Genomic DNA, 17,773 nt, shown 5'->3' with positions numbered 1-17,773 from the left:
GGCAAATCTGTTGCACCAAGACCTCTTCAATGTGTTAAAGAGCAAAGGCGTCAGTTGAGGACTAAGCCTGGCCCAAGCTATAGTGGTTTCAGTAGTTTCCACATGAGTGTGGAAGGTGGACAGTGAATAAGGAAGATTGAAGAAGAATCGATGTATTTGAATCAGGGTATTGAGGAAGAATAGTCAAAGAACCATGGACTACCAGAAGAACAAATCTGGGAAGCCAGAAAGCTCCTTAGAAGCTAGATGGCAAAGCTTCTCCTCTTATAGTTTGGTCAGGAGACCCTGGAGAAGAGCATCATGCTTGGCAACGACAGGGTGAGCAAGAAAAAGAGGAAGACCCCTAACGGGACCGGCTGACACAGTGGTTTAGCATTGAGTTCAAACATAGTAGAGATTATAGGGATACAGCAGGTCGGAGCAGTATCTCACTGTGATGTGCATAAGAACCGACTCACTATTCCAACAACAACAAGGATTCTGCAGGGTCTAGTTTGAGAGGGGGTCCCTGGGTGTGGGGAGGTCATGCCACGAGTTACTTCACCTGCTGTTGATGATGTTGGTACCATAGAGTCAGTTGTGACTCACAGCAATTCAATGTACAAACAGAATGAAACATTTCTTAGATCTGGGCCATTCTCTTCACTGTGGCCACTGTGACAATCCATGCCATCGGGGGTCTTCCTCTTTTTCACTGACCCTCTATTTTACCAAGCATGATGTCCTTCTCCAGGCACTGGTCCCTCCTGACCACATGTCCAAAGTATGAGAGACCAGGTCTGGCCATCCTAGCTTCTAAGGGGCCCTGTCACTCTACTTCTTCCAACACAGATCTGTTGGTTCTTTTGGCAGCCCATGGCACTTTCAATATTCTCCTCCAACACCATAACTCAAATGCAACAATTCTTCTACGGTCTTCCTTATTCATTGTCTAACTTTTACTTGCATATGAGGTGATTGAAAATACCAGGGCTTGAGGCCTCAAATTGGCATGTTTGCTCTTGAACATTTTAAAGAGGTCTTGGCCAGCAGATTTGTCTCATGCAATACAACGCTTGATTTTTCGACTGCTGCTTCCGTGAGTGTTGATGGTGGATCCAAGCAAAATGAAGTCTTTGACAACTTCCATCTTCTGTTTACCTTGATGTTATGTATTGGTTCTGTGGTGAGGTGCCACCAACCGTCATGTGTGACAATGACTGCTGTCACCAGAAAGCCTGAGGAGCTTCCAAGGCCAGAGCTTCTCCTGGGACGTCCCCTTTCCTGTTGTTGTTGTTGTTAAGTGCCATCGAGTCGGTTCCGACCCATAGCGACCCTGTACAGGGTTTCCGAGGGTGTAAATCTTTACGGGAGTAGAAAGCCTCATCTTTCTCCCGCGGAGCGGCTGGTAGTTTCGAACCGCTGACCTTAAGGTTCGCAGCCCGATTCGTAACCTGAGGTGCTTGATATTACCAGGTAGACACTTGGTCTGACCACGCCCCTCAGAGCTCCTCATTAGCATAAGCCTTCAGGTGTGTCTGGAGGCTCTTCAAAGGCACTTTAGCCCCTGAGGAGACTCTATAGCTTCAGAAGTTCTCCCTGAGACCCAGGACAGAGACCACATTCTTTCTTCATCCTCACCTGGACTGGGCATACACCTCCCTCAGCCTGAGGGCCAAGCCTGGACCCTGGTCCCGCTCCGCTGGCCTGGTCTGAGTCACCCCCTCACCCCCGAAATCTTCCACGGTGGTGGATCTGGGGCGTCTCCCCAATCTCGAGCCTGTGACCATCATGGAAAGCAGAAGCATTGAGAACGTGGGCGCAGCCTGGGTGGTCAGCTCGGGACTCTGACCCAACACTGGGCTGGCCGTGCGGTCAGGGTTCAGGGTTTCAGCACCTCATCAAGACAAGGGAACCAAAGGCCCCAGAGAAGACACCTCCCGCCCCGGCCTGGCCTCCAGGAAATTTCCAGAGTGGGCCAAGAGCCCCACTGGGAGTGGAGGGTAGCCCCCCTTGGGAAGGAAACCTAGCCGGAAGGAAACCAGGTCCTCTTGGAAGCAAACAGAGGTGCCCTCCACCCAGGAAGCAGGATCTAGCCCAGGGACCCTGTGTCCACCACACGGGGGCCAGCGGGGTGGGCAGGAGGCGGGCTGCAGCCCAGAGCGCTGTCATCTCAGGAATGCCTTTGATCAGGGGTTCAGGAGAGAGAGGATGAGGGTCCAGGAACTCTAATCCGTTCCCACAGTCCTCCTGCCCGCCTGCCCGCAGGGGTGGGGGGTGACCCAGGCCCGGGCCACACCGATGTCGGCCCAGCAGACAATAGTAGGGACACAGCAGTGGGCGGGCGGCTGCCAGGGCCGCTGGCCTCGGGGGCCCCGCCTCTGGGCATTGTCCCTGCAGCTCACGGGGGTGTGGGAGGGGTGGAGTCGCTGGGCTGGCTATGCTGGAGGGGCTCCCCTGGCCCCTAGGCTGGCAGCAGAGAGGAGGCCCCTGATCCATGATGTTTGTGTCTCTCTGGCTGGCAGTCCCTCCAAGGCCAACCAAACAGAGACACCCAACCACTGCCAGGGAGTCCACTCCATCTCATGGTCAGCCCGCGGGTCTCAGGGTACACCTGTGCTCCACGAGGCAGTCTTACAGAAAGATCGCTGCCTGGTGCAACACGAGGTGGTGGTGGTGGTGTGAACTGCTGTCCAGTCGGTTCCGACCTTGCGGTTCAAACTGACCTTGCAGTCTGCGCATTCATGCACAGCGCCACACCGAGGTACTTGGCTGTTATGCCAAAGACCCGGGGTTCGAACCCACCAGGAGAAAGACCTTGCAGCCTGCTTCAGGAGACTTAAAAAAACACACTGTTGTCGTCTCCTAGTGACCCGATAGGATGGAGTGAAGCTGTCCCCAGGACTTCTGAGGCTGGAACTCTACAGACGCCAGCAGCCTCATTGTTCTCCTGTAGAGCAGCTGGTGGGTTTGAACTGCAGACCTTCCGGTTAGCAGCTCAATGCTTAACTAGCTGCTCCACCTTGAAACGTACGTGGGGCAGTTCTACTCTGTCACATGGAGTCGTCATGGGACAGCACCCAATAACAACAATCTTACAGAAGTGATGGCCAGGCTTCTCTTCCACAGCACCTCTGGGTAGATTGGAACCACCAACCTCTGGTTAGTCGCCCAGCAGGAACCATCTGTACCACCGAAGGCCATCAAGGGCCGATACAAACAGCTTAGGCACATGCTGGGCCCCAGGCATTAAGTTTTGCCCTGAATCTTCAAACAACCCCATGGGGTGGTGGGTACAGCACAGGCCAGGGAGACACTTAGTATCAGGGTAGACACAGCCCCAGACTCAAGCTGTCCTCAAGGGTGTAATTATATCCACAGCCCAAATCTTTATGGGAGTCCTGGTGTGGTGCTGCTGGCTAATGAGCTGGACTACAAGGTGGGTTTAAACTGCAAGGTCGGAGGTTCAAGCTCACCAGCAGCTCCTCAGAAACCCTATACAGGGTTGCTACGAGTTGGACCCAGCTCAATGGTTCTTAACAACCAGAGGTATTTATAGTACTCGTATTCTCTAAAGAACCAGGGGTTACAGCTTCGAGGCTTGGCAGGCCAGATGGCCCTGTTGCAACTCCTCCATTCTGCCGCTGTAGCCGAAAGCAGCTACCGATGTGTAAACGAATGAGCGTGACTATGGGCCAATAAAACTTTATTGATAATGTACAGGGTCGGATTTGGACTGAGGGATGTAGTTTGCCAACCATGCCAAGCCTTGCAGTCTTGAGGACCCCAAAGAGCAGCTATTCACTGGGTCGGCACAAACGCCAAGACGGTGGGTTTGGTGGAGTTGGAACCCACAAGACATCACCTACAATGACAAAGCTTTGGTGGAGAACGGCTTAGCTTACCTGCTACCACTGACTTTGTCGCTGTCAAATGCTTTTGAGTCAGTTCCAACTCACAGTGACCCTGTATAGGTACCCGAGGAGCGAACGGTGGGTTTGAACTGCTGACCTTGCAGTTCAAACTGACTTTGTGGTTGAGTGCTTATCCTACGACACCACACCAGGACTCCACTCCCAATGACTAGCACCCCAAAAAATAAAATGAAGGAAACTTAACTTCTTGGGAAATGCCTTTCTTTGCTCCCATGTCCCAAGTAGAAGGCTGTCCCATCACCCTCAGGGAGACTGCCACAAATAGGCTGGGCACTTCAGGCAGGTTGGAGGGAGCGGACAGGGCCTCAGGGACACTGTGATTGGACGCCCCTGAAAGGAACCCACTGGGCTCCAGAACTCAAAGTCCATCTGCACAATGGGCAAGTCTAGGAGAACTAGCCGGAGGGGGGACAGAGATGGAACAAGCCAGATGCTTTTGTCTGCAAACAGTGGAAACACAACCCAGACAGCCGTCAACCCTTCCAGAACCAAGTCCACAGCGAGCTGGGCTCAGGGCTGGGAGGCTCGGGGTTCGGTGTGTCACCAGGAAGCCAGGCTCTTCCCAGCTGCAGGGCGGGCGGTGAGTTATTTCGTAGAGTTCTTTTATCCAGTCTTTGTAACACCCACCAACCAACATTCTTTTTCCCTCCCCCGATGTGTCTGGGTAGAAAAGGTGGAAGGAGATGCTGATAGATGAAGCCGTTGTGAATGATTTGTAACAGAGTTCATTGCCACAGGCAGAGGCTTGCTGGTGGAGTGAGGTGCCCTGGGCACTTCCTGGCAGAGCTAAGGAACGCTGTCATACCAAACCCGGGCAGGGAGGAAGGATGGGGCCAGAGAGAGGCCTTCCTGACTGAAGAACAGAGTCCTTTCTGGCTGTAACCTGAAACTTCCCTAACTGCTATGAGCATGCTCGCATGCTCTGAGTTGGGTGTGGCTGCTGCAAGGAAGCAGGGAAGCCAGTAGAGAGGTAGAGGCAGCCGTGGGTTGATGGCGATTCTATCCGAAAGCCACTGTTTACATGCTGATGGGCGGGGGCCAATAGGGCATCCCATTTCGTAAGTATCATAGGGACCATCTCTACCATGGTCCTGTGGTTGTTGGGGGTCAAGATGATGTAGACTCATAGCCACCTCATGGGACACGGGATGGAGGTGGTGGCTGTGTGCCAAGCCTGCTCCAACTCATAAGGACCCTGTATCAGGTTTTCGGGGCTGTAAATCTTTACAGGAGCAGAAAGCCTCATCTTTCTTCTGCGAAGCGACTGGTGGGCTCGAACTGCTGACCTTCTGGTTAACAGCCTGATGTGCCATCAGTATGCTACCACGGTTCTCGCGGGACACAGTAGAGCTCCCCAGTGGGTTTTCTAGGCACCCAGGAGTCCTGGGTGTGGCGCTGCGGGTGAATGCGCTGAACTACAATGTCAGTTGAACTGCATGGTCAGTAGTCCAAGCTCACCAGCTGCTCCTTGGAAAGCCTGTACAGGGTTGCTGTGAGTCAGAACCGACTCGAAGGCACTAACAGTGTCTTTCTGGGAACAGATCTTCTAGTGAGCAGCCCAGCATTTATTAATGGTGCCAACAGGATTCAGGGCTCCTACAGTAAGTATTGTTAACGCTGTTGGCTCAGTGCCTGTACAGTTTCCCAGGAGGCTGGTGGGTTTGAATCACCGACCTTGTGGCTACCAGTCCAGTGCTTATCCTACAACATCACATTAGAACTTGTGTGCATATACATGTGGTTCATCAAGGAGTCCTAGAGTGAGGCTGTAGGGTAAGCACTTGACCACAAATAAAGTTGGTTTGAACCATAAGGTCGGTGGTTCAAACTCACCAGCCGTTCCTTGGAAACCCTACACCGGGTCGCTGTCGTAGAACTGACTCAATGACACTTAACAAGGGTCAAATGTGTTCCACCTCACAGCGACCCTGTAGTTTCCCAGAAAATGCTGGTTGAGTTTGAACCAACCTTATAAGGGTTAGCAGTCCACACCAGGACTCCGGAATAACTGTTGTTGTTATGTGCTGTGGAGTTAGTTCTGACTCACAGACACCCTGTATAGGACTTCCGAGGAGAGGCTGGTGGGTTTGAACCTCTGGCCTTTGCAGTTAGCTGTCTAGTGTTCATTCTACAGCACCACACCAGACTCCATAGCAACTAGAACTTCTAAAAGCCAGCTATGTTCACGTTGACTCTTCCTCCTGGCACCCCACCTGTCAACAGTACAACTGCTCCACAGGGGTCTCATTTGTGGGGAAAGAGATCGCCAGGCCTTTCTTCTGACGTACCTTGAGTGGACTCAAACTGTGCTTTAGTTAACAGCTGAGAGAGCACCGACTATGCACCACTGAGGGAGGGGGGCTCCTTAACTACTGCTGAGTTCCTTGAAGTCACTGCCAACTCAGCACCCCACGTGACAGCGGCTAACTGCCCCCCACCCCCACCCCCGGGCCATTACTTGTGACCAGGTCTTTCTCCTGCACTGCAGTCTAGGTGGGTTAGTGGTCAAGCACTTCACTCCCACACCACCAGGGATCCTCCTCCTGTGACAATGAGACACGTGAGCTCAGACCTGGGGAGGGGGGCACATTGTATGATACAGGGTCCCAGACTGCCCTTTGCTTTAAGATGAGGTATTTATTTTCTTCTGATAATACAAAGGCCCAGTATCAAAGTAGACAGCTTGGAGAACACAAACATCCACCCAGGAAACTGAAGACAACCCACATATAACCACACTGCCCCCTCCGAAGACAGATGCTGTCCACATCAACATCAGGACAGTCGGGAGGAAGACAAGGCCGGTGCTTTGGACACCTCAGTTGGTCCAGGCTCTCGGCCTGGAAGTGTCCTGCTCACCCACTGTGACCCACAGAGCCAATTTCAGAGTGGGGTGGAGGGGAGAGCTTTCAGACAGGCTCTGGGCACCATGCAGGGCAGAGCGGGACTGCCCCACCGGGAGCCCCTGGTGGGTCTGAGTGCTTAACCACTGTGCCACCAAGGCGCCTGTTACTGGGGACTTGGACCTGTTTGCACACAGCGCGGGGTCCCAAACAGTCCCAGCACCTAACTTTTCGTTTCTGGTTCCAAGTCTGTCCCCCTCAGCCATGTTGTTTTGTAAAATCTGTTGTTGGAGAGAATGTACCCAACAGAACACCCCCCAGTTCAGCGGTGCCTACAGCGGCCTGTGGGTGGGTGACATCCTCACTGTCCTTTTCTGAGCGGTTCCTCCCTCGTGAACCTAAACTCACAGTCCCCTAAGCTCCTGATTTAATAATCCCTGGAGCTGCCCCTGTCTGACTGAGCCCAGAGATTTCTCTTAGGTAAGCCTAATGCTCGACTTTCTTTCCCAGATCAGTGGAGCAACTGCTTGGTTTCAAGATGACTTTGGGGGATGTTTTAGTTGAAGGTTTAAAGGGAACCCTGAGGACCAATGGGAAGATTTCCAGGATTGCCTGGACCAGACGGGCCTCCTCTTCTAAGACTGGTCACCCTAGGGTCCCCAGAACCTCCACTGGTTCCACAGTACTAGGAAGCCCAGCCCCACACCACATCGCCCCAAGCAGGTGATGTACCGGGCTGCTTCTTGTTAGATGTTGTTGAGTTGGTTCTGACTCACAGGAACCCGATGTACAATAGAACACAACACTGGTCAACCCTGCGTCAGCTTCAGTGGTTGCTGCAAATTGTGTCAATCCAGCTCCTTGTTTTGGGGGAGGGGGGGTGTCTTCCTTGTTTTTGCTGACCCTTTACTTTTCGAAACATGTTGTCCTTCTCCAGAGACTTGTCACTCCTGACAACACATCCAAGATCAGAGACCAATCCTCATCACCCTCGTTTTCCAGGCGCAGTGTGGTTGGACTTCTTCCAACCCCGGTTTTTCTGGCAGTCCGTGGTATTTTCAGTAGTTTTTCACCAACACCACAATTCAAAGGCATCAATTCTTCTGTGGTCTTCCTTATTTCCGGTTTAGTTTTCATATGCTTATGAGGCAATTAAAAACACCATGTTGTTGTTGTTGTCAGGTGTCATCGAGTCAGAACCGACTCATAGCGACCCCATGCACAGCAGAACGAAACAATGTCCAATCCTGGGCCAACCTCACTAACGCTGCCACACTTGACGCCATCAATGATGCCACCTGGCCAATCCATCTCGTTGGGGGTCTTCCTCTTTTTCTCTGACCCTCCACCTTACCCAGCATGACATCCTTCTCCAGCGACTGTTCCTTCCTGTCAATGTGTCCAAAATAGGAGAGACGAAGCTTAGCCATCCTGGCCTCCAAGGAGCACTCTGGCTGTACTTCTTCCAAAACAGATCTATTGGTTCTTTTGGCAGTCCATGGCACTTTCAGTATTCTCCTCCAACACCACAACTCAAAGGCATCAATTCTTCTACGATCTTCCTTATTCACTGTCCAGCTTTCACATCCATATGAGGTTATTGAAAACACAATGGCCTGGGTCAGGCGCACCTTAGTCCTTAAGCTGACATCTTTGCTCCATAGGTCTTGTGCAGCAGTTTTGCTCAATGAAATAAGTTGTTTGATTTCTTGACTGCTGCTTTCCTGGGTATTGATGGTGGATCCAAGCAAAATGAAGTCTTGGGCAACTTCAGTCTTTTCTCCATTTTTCATGATGTTTATTGGTCCAGTGGTGAGAATTTTTGTTTTCTTTACATTGAGATACAATCCATACCAAAGGCTGTGCTCTATGATCTTCATCAGTAAATGTTTTAAGTCCTCTTTGCTTTCAGCAAGCAAGGTTTACATCTGCATATCAAAGGCTGTTAATGAGTCTTCCTCCAATCCTGATGTCACCTTCTTCGTATAATCCAGCTTCTCGGATTGTTTGCTCAGCATACAGGTTAAAGAACACAACCCTGGTGCACACCTTTCCTAATTTTAAACCATTCGGGGTTCCCTTGTTCTGTTCGAACAACTGCCTCTTGGTCTGGGTACAGGTTCCTCATGAGCACAGCTAAGTGTTCTGGAATACCCACTGTCCATAGTGCTACCCACAGTTGGTGATGGTCATGCTCATTAGACCCGGGAAACACTCGCTGAGACCCAGCCTGCCCCCACCCCGGTTTCCTCCTCTCTGAAGCGGGCTCCTGCAGACTTAAGTCTCATTGGGAAGAAGCAGGTGACCCAGCGCCTGGCCCCTGGTGAGACTTGGGAAGGGCCACGTGGATTGGACGCCTGCCCCATCGCTCCTGTTTTCTTACAAACTGCTCTTCTGAGCACCGAGTCCAGGCCAAGTGATAATCTTACAGGGACTATCCCCGGTCAGGGACCATCCTGGTGGCCCTGCTGGAGGGGAGGGAAGGTGACAGGCCCCACATCGGGTGTGGTGACTCGGGATCTGTCGGGGTCTCCGCAGACAAGGCAAACACCAACAAAGGAGCAGCACATGTGCAGAGGCATGAGGGGGTGGGGGGGAGATGGTGGGGTAATGAAGGCCCCCTCACTGCCCCGCCTTTAATCGCGTTCTTAGACACTTGGCGTCAGGACATCTGCTGCTGGATGTGTCGTCTTTGTGCATCTTTCATCCTCAAAACGACAGCACGGAACCTTCCGCGGGAATTTTGAAGTCGGGCTGGACATTCAGTAATGAGCAGAGCTGAAAACACACGAAGGAGAAAACGATGGCAGTTTGCTCATCTGTGTGCCCACCTCTCCGTTCTCCAGCGTGGCTGTGCCCACCAGACCACAAGGGGTTGGTTTTAAGGAACAGAAATGTGTTCCCTCCAGTTTGTTGTGGAGTTAGTTACGACTCACAGCGACCCTGTATACGATGGGTTGACAAGAACGGCTGATGGGTTTGAGCTGCCAACTTTGCAGTTAGCAGTCCGGTGCTTACCCCACAGCGCCACACCAGGACTCCTAACTCTCAGTTCTCTAGCGCCACTGTAACAGAGATACCACAAAGGGGGTGGCTTTAAAACAGAAATCTATTTTTTCTTAGTTTAGGACACTAAAAGTGAGAGATTTAGGGCGCTGACTCTTGAGGGGGGGCCTCTCTCAGTTGGCTCCTGCGAAGTCTTTCAGCTTGTTTCCTGGTTCTTTAGAAATCGCCGTGTGTGTGTGTGTGTGTGTGTGTGTGTGTGTGTGTGTGCGTGCATGTCCCAATCTCTACTCGTTTGTTTAACCTCTTTTATCTCCTAAGAGAAGTGGACCGAAGGCACCCCCTACATCAATACTGCCTCCACAGCACAACAGACACCACCTGTCCCCCGTCCCCCTGTGGGGTGATAAGCAGGAGTCATGGCGGTTAGGACCTACAGCACCCAGTGTTGGGGACACACTCCGATCCCGAACACACACCATCAGGTAAGTCCTGACACCTGGCCTCCAAGCAGTGGTCACGTATGGACACGTCTCCTTTGCTGAGACACAGAGGTTAAAAGGTTCGCAGAAAAATTCTAGTATCTTTTCCCTCCATTTTCCCACGAACTTTTGGAAGGTTCCTCATATCTGCTTCTGCTGACGATTCATGAGGCCCACGAGGAGCCCCAGGGAGACCCACCCAGCCCGACCCTGGAAAAGAAACACGCGTCAGACGAACCTGTTTGAACTTTCCTCTGATTCTGTCTAAGTCTTCATGGAGTTTATCGTAAGTAGGGTCATCGTAGGGGAACTTCTGAATCATTCCAAGCAGCGAGTCCAGGACCTTCACCTTTTTGCTGAGAAGCAGACACACAGACAGACTTTAGCCCCGGGACAGACCGAGTGCAGACTGAAACATAATGGGTACACCAAGAATGCGTCAAATTGTACACTAACAACGTTTCCTTCATGCCACAACGTGCTTTCATCCACACCCTGGGCCTCTATGGCTGCTGGAGACCCACATCTAAAGTAGGCTGACAGCTGAGGGACCGGGATGTCCTGGGACCAGCCTCCGCGGGCTGACGATTCTCGGGGCTGGTTGTGGAGATGGAGAGGGCTCGGGGCAGGAACCGACCAGCTTAGGATCTGAGGATTTCCTAGGATTTAGAAATGTCGGGCAGAAGGTAAACCCACAGGCCATCCCGCCAGAGAGCAGGAGTTGGGTGCAGAACAGAACTTCATATTGTTCTGGATTCTACACTTTGTAGAGCCATGGGAGGTGGATGAACCCTTGAAACTAGGACCCTGACACAATCTTTAAACCTAAAACCAAAACATCCCCTGAAGTCTTCAAACACCAAACAGTTTCACTTCACTGGTATGAAAGGTCTGCCCTGAGCATTCGCTCTTTTAAAGTCTGTTTCTATGGCATGAGACGGACCACTGCAACTCAACCGACCCCACAGGGAGCTGCCGGGGAGTGAGCTTGTGTTCATGAGAGAGGCGCTCCTCAGACCGAGGGCAAGGACGGGGCACAACCAGAAGCTGACATCACAGCACAGAGAGAGTCCGAGCTTAGAGCTGGCCAGATGCTGGTCTGTCATTCGCTGTCCGCTGGGAAGGGAGTACAGGGTGCGACAGAGGTCACTCATAGAGGTCATCCAAGAGGTACAGAGACTCTGTCAGTCCTAGCAGCTGCCCTTGTGGGCTCTGTGGTGTCAGACCCTCAGGACACGATGGAGCAACAGGGCTGATGGGATGGGGTGGTTCTTCTAATCGCTTCATTTGGACAAACAAAAAAGTAGACGATCTGAAGACGGAAGAAATTATGTTGCCAGAAGAGCAGAGGTGAAGTGACGCCTTTGAATTAGGGTGTTGGTGAAGAATGTGGCCTCTGCCGTGGGCTGCCAGGAGAATGAACAAATCTGCCTTGGAAGGACACACAGGATGATCCTTAGAAGCGAAGATGTCAGGGCGTCCTCTTCCTAACTTTGGACCTACTATCAGGAGGGACGAATCCTGGGTAAAGTGGACAGTCAGAGAAAACTAGGATGATGGACTGACGCAGTGGCAGCCACAGTGGGCTCAAACACAGCGAAGATGAAGCGGATGGCGCCGGACCGGGCAGTGCGTCCTTCTGCGGTGGGTGCGCATGCTTGCTGTGAGTTGGAACCGACTTGCTGGTGAAAACTTTGGGGTTGTGTTCCGAGGCACCCTCAGGCACAGACAGCTGCTGGGGCCCCTTTCTTTAGCTTGGTACGTCCTGGGCCATTCACACACAGGGGCAGCAGACAGTGGAGCTGGGGGAGGCGGGGAAATGACATGGGGGTGTCCAAGAACAAGCTTTCCAAGGCCAGCCCTGACCAGCTCCCAGTGGTGCCCCAGATTGCCGACCACACTCCTCCAGGCCGCCTGGGTGGCAGCCTCCCGAACGTAGGGACTTGACAACCCCTAACCACCCTCAGGAGCAGAGGGTTAAGCGAGGGGCTGCTGAACAAAACGTTGGCGGTTCAAACCCACCAGTTGCTCCATGGGACAAAGAAGAAGCAGTCTGCCCCTCTAAAGATTTGCAGCCACGGAAGCCCCTCTGGGTCAGTTCTACCCTGCCCTCCAGGGTCACTACGGGTCAGGACAGACTGTACAGCAGCAGGTAGGGTTTGTAACTGATCTCTTACAAACCGAACGAGCCAGGCACAGATGAGAGAGCAAACCAGCTCAGCACCATCCACGCAGGCCCACCTCGGAGACATTGAGGCTTTGGTTCCAGAGCGCCTCAATGAAGCCAATCTCTCAATCCCATGAGTCCCAGGAACCTTGTTTGGTTTCGCAGCACGTGTGAAAATCACACCAACAACCGACTGTTGTCTGTAAAGTGAGCACACAGTAGGGAAAAGGGCACCAGCGGACATGCTCGGGGCCGGGCTGCGTCACACCTTCACCTGTAAAGACCACGGCGTCTGCAGAGTGCACGAGACCAGTACCACAGGGTGCGCTTGTATCAGAGTGCAGACACCTTGGTGCTGATGTCTGAGTATGGGCGTGCCCACCACCAGCCTCAGAGTGATGCGCACACGACGGGAACAGAGCCATCCCCGGCCCCGAGGGTGTGGAGTGGACACACGGCACAGGTCGCTGATGTAAGGACTGGGTACCAGGGCCTGACGTAGACAGAGCGTGGCAGGCAACTCGACTCAGGTGACCCGTCGTGTGTTACACAGAGCTGAGCTCCAGAGTCTTCATTCAGTGGCTGATTTCTTTGGAAGTAGTTTGCCAGTCTTTTCTTCCGATGCGCTTCTGGGTGACCTTGAACCTCGAAGCTTTTGTTAAGTGGCCAGGAGCACTGACTATCTGCCAGCTACTCCAGGGAAAACCGGTTCCGAAGGCAGAGACCAACACCATTCAGAAGAGCAACAGCTAAGTGCTCCCTAGTGCCTACAAGCACCAGAAATGTGGTGACCACCTTGGGCACACTGTACCACTGGCAAGTTGTGTTCTTAAAAACTGGGGAAAACGAGTCACCGTGTCTGAACCCCGGGAAGACCAAGACTGCTGTCACCTGCTCACAATTAACTCCAGGGTCCAAGGGACAAGAAGATGTCCACTTCGACAGCATGAGTGGCATGGCATCTCAAAGCCATTCTGGGGGTGGGGCCGCAGACACCTGTCTCCCCATGACCAGTAAGGCCTGGCACCCTCATGTCCATTCTGTGGATGAGGACCCGACGATTTCACCAATTACCCAGAAGGCTGTGGAGCTGAGTGGGCCGCACTTTACCTGTCTTTCTCGGCGGGGCACCTGTGCAGGAGACACTTCCACACAAGAGCAAAGCCTCGGTAGCATCCGATCTGTAAATGGGAGAGCATTCAGGAGGGAGCCAACAAGTGGAAACGCGGCATCTAGTGACTAAGCTCTCAGAAAGAAAGTGGGAGAATGCGCATGCGTGTGCATGGGACAGGGGGACGAACTTGGTAAGCTGACGCTGTGATTCTGGCCATCCCAGTTGAGCGCCAGGTGATGGGAGGCCTCACAGGTCCCCACCTTGGAGACTCATCTCACGCTATCAGTGTGCTTTCTGTATCCCAGAAACTCGCAGGGAGCTCCAGGGTGTGCCTTCTCAGTCTCGTTCCAGAAGGTCACTGTCACCCGAGAAGGTCAGCAATGGCTTTAGAGCAAAGGAGAGAATGGAGGGCTCAGGAGAGCTGGAGGGAAGGACACGGTACTGGGATGTCTGTGTTACCACTGTCACAGGGCGCTGTAGGACGGGAACCTAAACTGCTGTGAAATGACTCTCTCAGTTCTTGGTTGCCTGGGTCACTGGCTTGGAGGGAGCCGGCTGTCACATTGGGGTACCGTCATGCAAGGCTGCGGAGAGACCCTACCAACGGCCTTGTGAGGTGCAGGCTCATTGACATGCGACAACGCACAGCCACTCTCAGACACTCCCCAACACGGGGCAAGAGGTAATGCTGTGGGGTTTTCAGGCCACATGTTCTGTGTGGGTCTGTTTGGTGGCAGTGTCTGCTTAATCCTGTGGTGACTGTCTCAGCCGTCCAGGACAAAGGAAAACCTAAGGCTTTCACGCAGCCTCAATGGAAACATACACAGAATAGTTTCCCCTGACTTAGGGCTTAGGACACGAGACGGCTGCGTGGCACACTGATGAACGACGTACAGTAAAGTCTTGGAGAGCCAGGACCCATGTAAAGCAGAAACCTGTCCCAGAAGAAAACCACAGGTTTTCCCACCAACAGAGAGCTAGGGAAGAGCCGTAAGACCATATCCGCCAAAGGCAGGAAACCTGTGAGAGACAGAAACACTCCGCGGCCGACAAGTTCCGGCTCTCACAGGTTTCACTGTTATTTGGGGTCACCCCAGTCGTGTTTTCTTCTTCTGTGGACTTCCTTAAGTCCATCCAGCATATGTGGTTTGTCAGCTGTGGACCACGCATGTTTCTCTACAACACTCATTTAATTTAAGGTTCTGGACTTCTGATTCAATCGCCCTAAATGTCAAGGTAAGGAGCTCTGGTAGTGTAGTGGTTACGAGTCTGGCTGCTAACCTCAGGGTCAGCAGTTCAAAACTACCAGCTGTTCCGCGGTAGAAAGATGAGGCTTTCTACTCCTGTAAAGATTTACAGCCTTGGAAACTCTGTACAGGGGTCACTATATGTGTTGGAACTGACTCCACGGCACATCACCACCACCACCAAACGTCAAGGTCAGAAGGACTTGTTGCCACATCAGGTTCCCACCTACCTCAGATCCAATTTTGGCTCCATGGAGCGTGCCGTACCGCCTTCCTTCAACTACACCCATACTACTGCCTTCTTCATAGCCTTCCCGGTAGCCCTCTCCATGAAACCTAGGCCAGAGAAGCAGCGTGCGCAGGTCAATGAACACGAGTTTTTTTTGTTGTTTTCTAGAACAACTGTTCTCTCTTCTATTACCCAGACCCACGAAAACCACCCAGAGTGCACAGAAAGAGAATAGATTTCAAACACCAGTAGATACAGGCTCCAAGCCCAACCCCTCCACTTTGTATGCCTCTCCTCCAGTGAATCTCTGTACCCTGGAAGCTCACTGAGAGTGGGCCACCTCGGTGATCCCCAAACGTGGACGAGGACCAGGCATAGATGGACACTTTAAAGATACTCATTATCTCTTTTCCTTGAGTAGGGCCCTTCTCAAGGCCTTTTGGGTGGTTCGTGAAGGAGGGCCAGCAGGTCAGGTAGCCCAAGTCCTGAGTCTGTCGGCAATAACAACCTGGGCAAATGTTCCCAAAGTCATTCCTACAAGGCCTCTCATCACAACTCAGTGGACAGCGCTGAGAAGTGCCAGCAGATGGCAAAACGCACAAGGAGCGTGGTATAAAAAAAGGAGAAAGAACACACTGCCGTTGACTCATAGTAACCGAGTCATCGCCACCCACCAGGACCAAGCAGAACGGCGCCCATAGGGTTTCCAAGCCTGTCATCTTTACACCAAGGTGCTCCGGTGGCACTATGGGATCTGGGCTGTTCACCGCAAGGTCAGCAGTCCACACCCACCAGACATTTCTCGGGAAAAACACGAGGTTGTCTGTTGTGGTCCTTGAGTCAGACCGGTCTGCACAGCAGTTGCTTATAATTTTACTGCCTTCATGCACCTCCCATCCCACCCCGAGCAGAGCAGCTAGTGAGTTTGAACCTCCGACTTTTGGTGACCAGCCTAGCGCTTACTCCCTGCATCCCCGGGCTGCAACGTGGGGCAGCTACTAAAGGCGCTGGCTTGCAGGACTCCACAGCAGACGGGCACCATTTAAGCCTGCAGTCCCCAAAGAGGACAGCAGTTTCTTGGAGGCCCACCTCCACCCCCAGAGATGCACACTTAACAGTTATGGGACCCTGGGGAGTAACTGGGCTTCTTCAGCTGTAAAATAGGGCCAATAATAGGACCACTCCCCAAATGATGCTCAATGACATAACTGGTGTCTGATTCACAATAAGCGCTCAATGCGTGTCAGCAGCCGATTGTTCAGAGCTCACTCGCTTTCCTGCCTGACATTTATGGGCTGGACGCTGGACGGCCGCCACAAGGCAGCTCCCCATCCGAGACGGTCCCCCGGGGCTCCCCCCGGGGCCAGGATAACAAAGTCTGCCACATTTATCAGCAGAACCATGAATGCTGCCGTATGTCCTCCGAGGAAGGAACAAGGGAGAGTGGCGGCTCCCAGATGGCAAAGGTCTGTCCCGCCCGAGCACGGGGCGTCCCCGGAGCGGGAGCCAGCAGATGCTGCCGGGGAGGCGGGCCCGGAGGAGCAGCTGGGCACGTGGCGACGGCCGGCCTGAGAGAAAGGAGACGCCACAGCCCCCCGCCCCGGCCCCGATGCGCCCCCCGCCGGACCCCCCGGCCCAAGCGGCCGCCCCGCCCCGCGCCCGCAGCAAATAGGCGCCGAGGACACCCGGCGGGGCGGGGTTCGGAGGCCATCGCACGCCCCCACCCACCTTTCCTCTGCCATCACGATGGCATCGAACATGTCCTGACTCCGAGCCATGGCACAAGTGCGGCCCGTCTCGCCCCCACAAGGCCCCTGTTAACCTGCTCTACTGACGCCAACACTCGCGGCTCGGAAAGAAGCCCCGTGTTTCTCAGTAAGCAAAACCACTTCCGGGAGCGGCTGCCCAAAGCAGGCTGGGAAATGACGGCAGGCGAGAGGGTCCAAACGGAAACGGCGAAGTTCTAGGACGCATGTGCGCCAGCAATGGGCGGGGCCAGACCTGGCTAAGCCCCACCCAGCGGACTCTACGCCTGACTCCCGCGTATTCTGGTCTGTCCTTCTGGGCTCGTCCACCGCGGGGATGGGCTGGGCTGACCTGGAAAATCTGAAACTTGAACTTTTACTTAAAAAAAAAAAAAGCAAGCAAATGGCCAAAAAACCTAAAAGATACTTTGCTAAATAAACTTTAAAAATAAACAAAATAAAATAATAAAAGTAAGCCTAACTGTAAGGTCTGCGGTTCAAGCTCACCAGCTGCTCCTCGGAAACCCTGTAGAGGGTAGCTATGGGTCGGAATCGACTCGCCGGCACTTAACAACAACTGTAATCCTAAAATCAGACCAAGCCCTACTCTTAGCCTTAGCCCTAGCCCAATCCCTATTCTTAACTCGAATCCTAGTCCTAAGCATATCCCTGGAAAAGGACATGCGGTTGGTAAATGCTGTCGAGTTGGTAAATGCTGTCGAGTCGGTTCCTACAAATAGCGACCCTTATAGGCTTTCAAAGGAGCTCTGGTAGCGTAGTGGTTACGAATCGGGCTGCGAACCGCAAGGTCAGCAGTTCGAAACTACCAGCTGCTCCACAGGAGAAACATGAGACTTTCTGCGCCTGTAAAGATTTACAGCCTCGGAAACCCTGTACAGGGTCGCTATGAGTCGGAACCGACTCCACAGCACATAACCACCATCACCATAGGCTTTCTGAGGAGCGACTGGCGGGTTTGCACCGCCAACCTTGAGGCTAGCAGTTCAGTGCTTGTCCTACAGCGGCACA

The 17,773-nt window shown here is 53.0% G+C and overlaps 1 protein-coding gene across 1 annotated transcript; it reads right to left on the bottom strand.

The window, feature by feature from the left end:
- Positions 1 to 9,466: 9,466 nt before the first annotated feature.
- ORAOV1 (oral cancer overexpressed 1) lies at positions 9,467 to 16,777 on the bottom strand. Its single transcript, XM_006860823.1, has 5 exons — positions 16,728 to 16,777; positions 15,001 to 15,106; positions 13,520 to 13,590; positions 10,481 to 10,598; positions 9,467 to 9,535 (listed from the first exon to the last, which is right to left on the bottom strand). Exons 1-5 carry the CDS (start codon positions 16,775 to 16,777, stop codon positions 9,467 to 9,469), a joined length of 414 nt encoding a protein of 137 aa, XP_006860885.1.
- Between the last annotated feature and the right edge of the window lie 996 nt (positions 16,778 to 17,773).

Source organism: Chrysochloris asiatica, unplaced genomic scaffold (assembly GCF_000296735.1).
Source record: "Chrysochloris asiatica unplaced genomic scaffold, ChrAsi1.0 scaffold00040, whole genome shotgun sequence".
NCBI classification, from domain to species: domain Eukaryota; kingdom Metazoa; phylum Chordata; class Mammalia; order Afrosoricida; family Chrysochloridae; genus Chrysochloris; species Chrysochloris asiatica.
The sequence above is the reverse complement of the archived record's forward strand: the minus strand, read 5'-3'. Positions and strand labels throughout refer to the sequence as shown.